Source organism: Caenorhabditis briggsae (genome assembly GCF_000004555.2).
Source record: "Caenorhabditis briggsae complete genome, chrV, whole genome shotgun sequence".
Taxonomy (NCBI): domain Eukaryota; kingdom Metazoa; phylum Nematoda; class Chromadorea; order Rhabditida; family Rhabditidae; genus Caenorhabditis; species Caenorhabditis briggsae.
In genome coordinates, this window is record NC_013488.2 from 2,179,719 (window position 1) to 2,185,982 (window position 6,264).

General features: G+C 36.3%; 2 protein-coding genes across 2 annotated transcripts; one reads left to right on the forward strand and one right to left on the reverse strand.

The window, feature by feature from the left end:
- Window positions 1–2,170: 2,170 nt before the first annotated feature.
- Window positions 2,171–2,920, reverse strand: CBG20583 (the record flags this gene model as incomplete). The annotated part of the gene is made up of 2 exons (XM_002635548.1): window positions 2,171–2,731; window positions 2,885–2,920. The coding sequence occupies 2 exons, from the start codon at window positions 2,918–2,920 to the stop codon at window positions 2,171–2,173; spliced, it is 597 nt and encodes a 198-aa protein (XP_002635594.1).
- A 284-nt stretch (window positions 2,921–3,204) lies between these two features.
- Cbr-frpr-3 lies at window positions 3,205–5,460 on the forward strand (the record flags this gene model as incomplete). Its single annotated transcript, XM_002635549.1, has 5 exons — window positions 3,205–3,807; window positions 4,835–4,937; window positions 4,984–5,149; window positions 5,200–5,315; window positions 5,360–5,460. The coding sequence occupies 5 exons, from the start codon at window positions 3,205–3,207 to the stop codon at window positions 5,458–5,460; spliced, it is 1,089 nt and encodes a 362-aa protein (XP_002635595.1).
- Window positions 5,461–6,264: the final 804 nt, after the last annotated feature.

Consider the following 6,264-nt stretch of genomic DNA (forward strand, 5'->3'; position numbering starts at 1 on the left):
CATCGTGTCAAAAACAGGGACACAAGCAACAAGATGTCGTCAAAAAAAAGTAGAAGTCAATTTTTTTTTTGCTCCGACTGCTCCATCTTGTAGGATATACGACACTTGTTAGCTGCCCTCCCTTTATAACCTTTTGATTAGTAAGCAAAAAGAAAGTTGGGGTGTCAAATTCGTTGAGCAGGTTATTAGATGAAGGGAAATTGAATTGTTTAGTCGTCTCCGAGAAAGGAGAAAAGGCGGTAAGATGATTGATTCGTCTAGATTTGTCTAGATCTGCAGATCTAGAATCTAGAACACACATTCGTTTCATTACTCATTGTGTTTTTTGGGGTTCTCGTTTTTTTGGTTTGTCTGTAAATTTTATATATTTTTTGGTTATTTTTTGTAAATATATGGTTATTTGAGCTCCCCGTGACATCATCTGACAAAAATCGGAGGGTGCTGCTGAAAAAGTAGTACCATCAACTTCGAGATGAATTATCTCGGTTCCTAGAAGAGATATAAAAAATTGGTAAACTAATAAAATACTGGTGACATTATGATAAATATTTTATTAGTTGACAACTTTTTGATATCTCTTACAGTAGCCGAGATAATTGAGCTTAAAGTGTGCGTAAAGGGTGACAGACGCCGATGAGCAGCCGGTTGTCCGTTTTCGCGTACCGTTGCACCAAAATATCTATTCCAATTATGCATAGAATGCTGAAAAGTGAGTTGAAACATTGCTCAGTAGCTCAGCTGGTAGCCGCGCGACACCTCCAATATTGGGTCCACAAGATCAACCCCTCGAGGGGCCCCCCGTTTCGAGGTCCAAAGTAGACTAATTTCCAATAGAACTGGTAAAAATGTCCTTAATTTGTGCCCCTCATCCTACTGTAACACCTAACTAGATCCATAATTCTGAAATCTGAATCTTCTGCATCATGAGGCAGCATCTGTGTTGACGTCGTGCCCCTTCTATTGAGTCCAAATTGGAATTTTCTTCAGAATTTTATATAAGACTTCCTATTGATCAATTTCAAATGTTTATCAGTTTTATCTGTATGGTTCCTAATAGCCATCACAAAAAAAATTTCGAGAGAAAAAAATCATGAACATGCGACTTTGACAAAACTTTGTGTAACAATTAATTTGAACAGATAAGGGAAACTATCTCCTCAGTAACAAATTTTATTTTTATTTTTTCGAAATTTCTTTTTTTTTTTGTCTTGGATTACTGTATTTTTGTTCAAAGTACACAGACATCAACTGATCAGACAACTTGAGAATTTCCAAGAATATGAGGAAGAGTAGTCAACTGGAAAAAAAAATATATAAGATGGAAATATTTTTTGCGTCATATCTTTTCCTTTCCTGATGAGCTAGTTACCATGAAAATATAAAACTGCAATTTTTGATTTTTGAAGAATACAGTACCGGCAAAAATATATGATACCGTAATCGAAAAACCACCCCCCCCTCCACTCCAAACTTTCAACTTTGAGCCAATTAATCTCCACTCCAATGAAAGATATAAAAAAAAAGGTCAACTGATAAAATATTGGTGATATTACGATAAGCTGAAAAGAGATATGCGCGACTTATATACTACTTATCTCATTTGTACGAAATTTTACAATAAAGTTACCAACTACAAAAATGAAGCTCTATTTTTGCTTAGTGTACTATGAAATTTTCAGACAATTCTAAAAAGTTTGAATTACTTTTGTAGAACTTAAAAGCTGGCTATCTCCTACTAAAAAGTCAAAATAGGATATATTCTTCTTTTTCGTTTCCTTTATCTATTTTTTTCATATTCTAGTACTACTACTCCCCGCCCATTTTCTTCAAGGAGCTCTTTTTCTCCCCTTCTCCGGACCCCATAATTGCTCTCATAACGGGGCCCTCCCTGTTCGTGCTCTTCTTTTCCCGTTTTTTTCTCGCCGAATGTTTTTTTTCTCTCTCTCTCTCTCTCTCTCTCTCTCTCTCTTTTATCAATTTCCAATTTTTCATTTCATTCTATTCCTGACATTGTTTTGTTTTTGTCCCCAATTTCAATTGCTCTAAATGCCTTAGGGGAAAATACTGAAATTCCAGAAAAAACGGCCCGAATTCAAAGTTTTAGGAATTGTTGAATTCTGAAATTCTGGAGTTTTTGTACTGGAATTCCGAAATTCTGAAATTTTGAGATTCAATGTATCTGGGATCCATAGATTCTGAGATTCTGAGATTCTGTGATTCTGAGATTCTGAGATTCTGAGATTCTGTGATTCTGAGATTCTGAGATTCTCAGATTCTCAGATTCTAAGATTCTGAGATTCTGAGATTCTGAGATTCTGAGGTTCTGAGATTCTGGAATTCCCAGATTCTGAGATTCTGAGGTTCTGAGATTCTGAGATTCTGAGATTCTGAGATTCTGAGATTCTGAGATTCTGAGATGCTGAGATTCTGAGATTCTGAGATTCTGAGATTCTGAGATTCTTGAATTTCGAGATTCTGAGATTCTGAGATTCTTGAATTTCGAAATTCTGAGATTCTGAGATTCTGAGATTCTGAGGTTCTGAGATTCTGAGATTCTGGAATTCCCAGATTCTGAGATTCTGAGATTCTGAGATTCTTGAATTCCGAAATTCTGAGATTCTAAGATTCTGAGGTTCTGAGATTCTGAGATTCTGGAATTCTGAGATTCTGAGATTCTGAGATTCTGAGATTCTGAGATTCTGAGATTCTGAGATTCCGAGTTTTTGAGGTTCTGAAATTCCAAGTTTTTGAGATTCTGAGATGCTGAAATTCTGAGATTCCGAAAAATACTGAATGTTTGAGATTTTGAAATTCTGAAATTCCCATATTCTGAAATTCTGAGATTCCGAGTTTTTGGGACTTTGGGATTAGAGCAAATTTGCACCGCCCGGAAGTGAAAAATGCACTGGAATGCAAACATAATGAATTATTAAAATCGGGCGAGACTAACAGAGAATTTGCATTTATCCTAATAGAATATCCTTCTCTTCAAACTAGAAAAAAGTTTCTTTTTTTTTTTCAAATTTTGGGTTTTGGACCTTCTTCTAGATCTTCTCCTTCCTTTGAATCCTTTGTTTGTTTATCTTCTTCGCCCCCCCCCCCCCCCAAATTCCCAGAATCCCTTCCCCCCAAAAAATGCTTAATTTGTTCCAGAAACTTTGCCAAATGCACTGTTGATCCTAGAGAGCGAACTACAAACTACAAATGTTGGATCTACTCTCCCGGGTGATGGTCACAGTGTTGACCCTAATGTGTTTCCTTGGCATCATCACCAATTTCCTCTCCCTCTACATTTACACCCGTCGAACATTCCGGAAGAAAAGCATCAATGTGCTCCTGTCCGCACTATCTGCCACAGATCTCAGCGTGTGTTTTCTGGCGATTCCCGTCTTCGCCAGCACCCAATTACAACAATGGATACCTCCAGAAGTCACTGCCATGATCATGGTCTATCTGTACCCATTCACTATTATGTTCCAATCTATGTCAGTATGGTTACTGGTATCCATTACCATTGACCGATATCTGGCTGTCTGTCATCCATTCAAGGTCAACACCTACTCTACCCGAAATCGAGCACTGCTTACTGTAGGAGTGGTTGTACTGTTCAGTTTGGCCTATAACGCTGTCAGGTTTTGGGAGTACACTATAAACTTTGATGTGCCTGAGGAGAATCGGACCATCGAGGAGATGGTCATCCCAATGCTTCGAGCGAATCGATATTTCTTGTTATGGTACCAAAATGTGGCAACTATGATCACCCAGTTTGCATTTCCATTGGTGGTACTGTGTGTACTCAATATTCAGGTACAGAAGAGCGCATTTGCATACTGTAGAGCCTGCAATAGAAAAGCCTGTTAGGTTTGAGCTTAATTATCTCGATTCCCATTTAAGATATCACAAATGTGTCAACTGATAAAATGTTTTTGATATTATGATAAACAAATTATCAGTTGACTACTTTTTGATATCTTCTATAAGGACTGAGATAAATCAGGTCAAAATTGACAGTCTGGAGACCCGTCTACAGTAATGCCAACCCTAACCGTGCTAATTGAGCTCCACTATCTCGCTTCATAAACGAGATATCAGAAATGTGTCAACTGATGAAATGTTTTTGAAATTATGATAAACAATTTATCAGTTTACAACTTCTTGATATCTTTGACAGGAACCGAGATAAATGGGCTCAAAGTGAAACGTTAAGGGCCCTCCTATTACAGGTCTTACGGCATTTTATCAAAATAAAGGTTTGTAGTACGGCAATATTGAAATCTTGAATTTCCTGGACCTTCTGAGTTTTTCCATGCTTATGAATTTTCTGTTATTTTCTCAAAAATTCTGAAATTTTCAAAATTTTTGAAAATTCAAAAATTCAAAAATGCTAAAACTTCAAGCAATTCAGAAGTTCAGTAACTTAAAAAAATCGAGAATTCAGATATTCAAAAACTTTGGAATTTAAAAATTCGACAATCAAAAATTTCCAAAATTCAAATTTTCGAAATTTCGAAAATCTAAAATACCGTAAAACTTATAATAGGAGTCCCCCTCCCCCCACCATTGTCAAGTTTGAGCTGAATTATCTCAGTTCTTGTCAAAGATATCAAAAATCTGTCAACTGATAAATTGTTTATCATATTATCAGCCGTATTTTATCAGTTGACAACTTTTTGATATCTTTCACAGGAATCGAGAAAAACTGGCTCAAAGTGAGAAATTAAGGAGCCCTTCTTTTACAGGTTTTACGGTACGAGAATTCAAAAACTTAAAAATTTCGAACCTTCCAAAATTGTCTAAATTTCGAAAATTAAAAAATTAAAAAAAAACATTCCAGGTCGCTCGAACCATCATCAGAGCATCCGAACAACGTCGGGAACTAGTGGCTAGTGTGCGGCGAGAACATTCCACAGCGAAAATGATGATCATGGTTGTTATAGGTACGCAGTCCTACGATCCATTGAAACCAATAATTTCAATTTACAGTATTCCTAGTCTGCTACATTTTCTCCTTTGTCCTAAACGTTCTGGAAATCTGCTATGAACGAATTTTCGAAAGCGCCTTCGGCTACTTTTTGAACGATGTCAATAACGTTTTGGTCGTTGTCAACTCATCGTGTGCATTCGTTTTTTACTACAAGTACTCTACAAGGTACAGTAATCCTGAATGTTTTTTAAAATCTGAATTTTTGAATTTTCTAGATTTCGCAACCAAGCTCGAACACTTCCCGTAATTCGATGGTTTGCCAGTATGTCGAAATTCAATGTGTACAATACTGTAGTGACACCAAATCGTACAATGACCACTACATTAAAAGGTGAGCCTTTAAAAAAGAATTTTAGGAAATTCTGAATTTTTCAGAATCGATAATCACAATACGTGGCAACTCATCGTCGTCTCGGCTCAACAGCACTCATAACCTGTTGTACAAACCGAGTTATTCGAAACCGTGTGATATTTAGGGAATTTGTCAAATTAGGCAACTCTTAATTTTGTAAAATAGGCAAATCTGGAGAATCGGGTATTTGCCATATCGATGGATATTTATTAATCTATGTGAATCACTGGTTTATTTCATGGATCTCTCTTTTTATGTTCCTTTTTTTGTGTATTTGCTGTTTTTTGACTGTATTAAAAAAAAAAAAATTGAATAAACCATTTTCTGAAGTTCCAGGTATTTTTCCGCTATCTTTGATGCAAAGAATCGGAGGCGTGCCGAAGGTCCTACAACAATAACTACCGTAACCTAAAAATACAATAACAATAATTTAATTTAATTTTAGGGTTCGTTTGCTTGTTTTTTACAGATTTTTGTCGAACAATCCGGAAAATGTATTTTTTCAAAAATCTTGTTCTTGTCCTGCGCCGAAGAACCTTTTGACTGAAAATTTCTTTAAAAGCGCCTAGCCGGTCCTGAAGAGGAAACAGCTGCGGTTTTTACAATTCATGCGACTTTCACACAGTACTTCGGAATTCTTTCATTTTGACCCATTTTAGGCAGTTTTTCCACTTTATAACAAAATTCAGCAGATTATTCATGAGAGTGTGAACAATATTAATGAAAACAAACAATGAATTTACTAATAGGGAAATAGACAAAAAATAAGATAATTCCGAAGTACTGCATTAAAGTCGCATGAATTTATTTGTAAAAATCGGCAAGAATTGAAATCCGCAAGAATCGAAAGCGCAAGAAACGAATCCGCAAGAACGCTAAACCGTGCACCGTTTTGCTGAAACCGCGTGCGCAAGCTGCAAATGGGTGG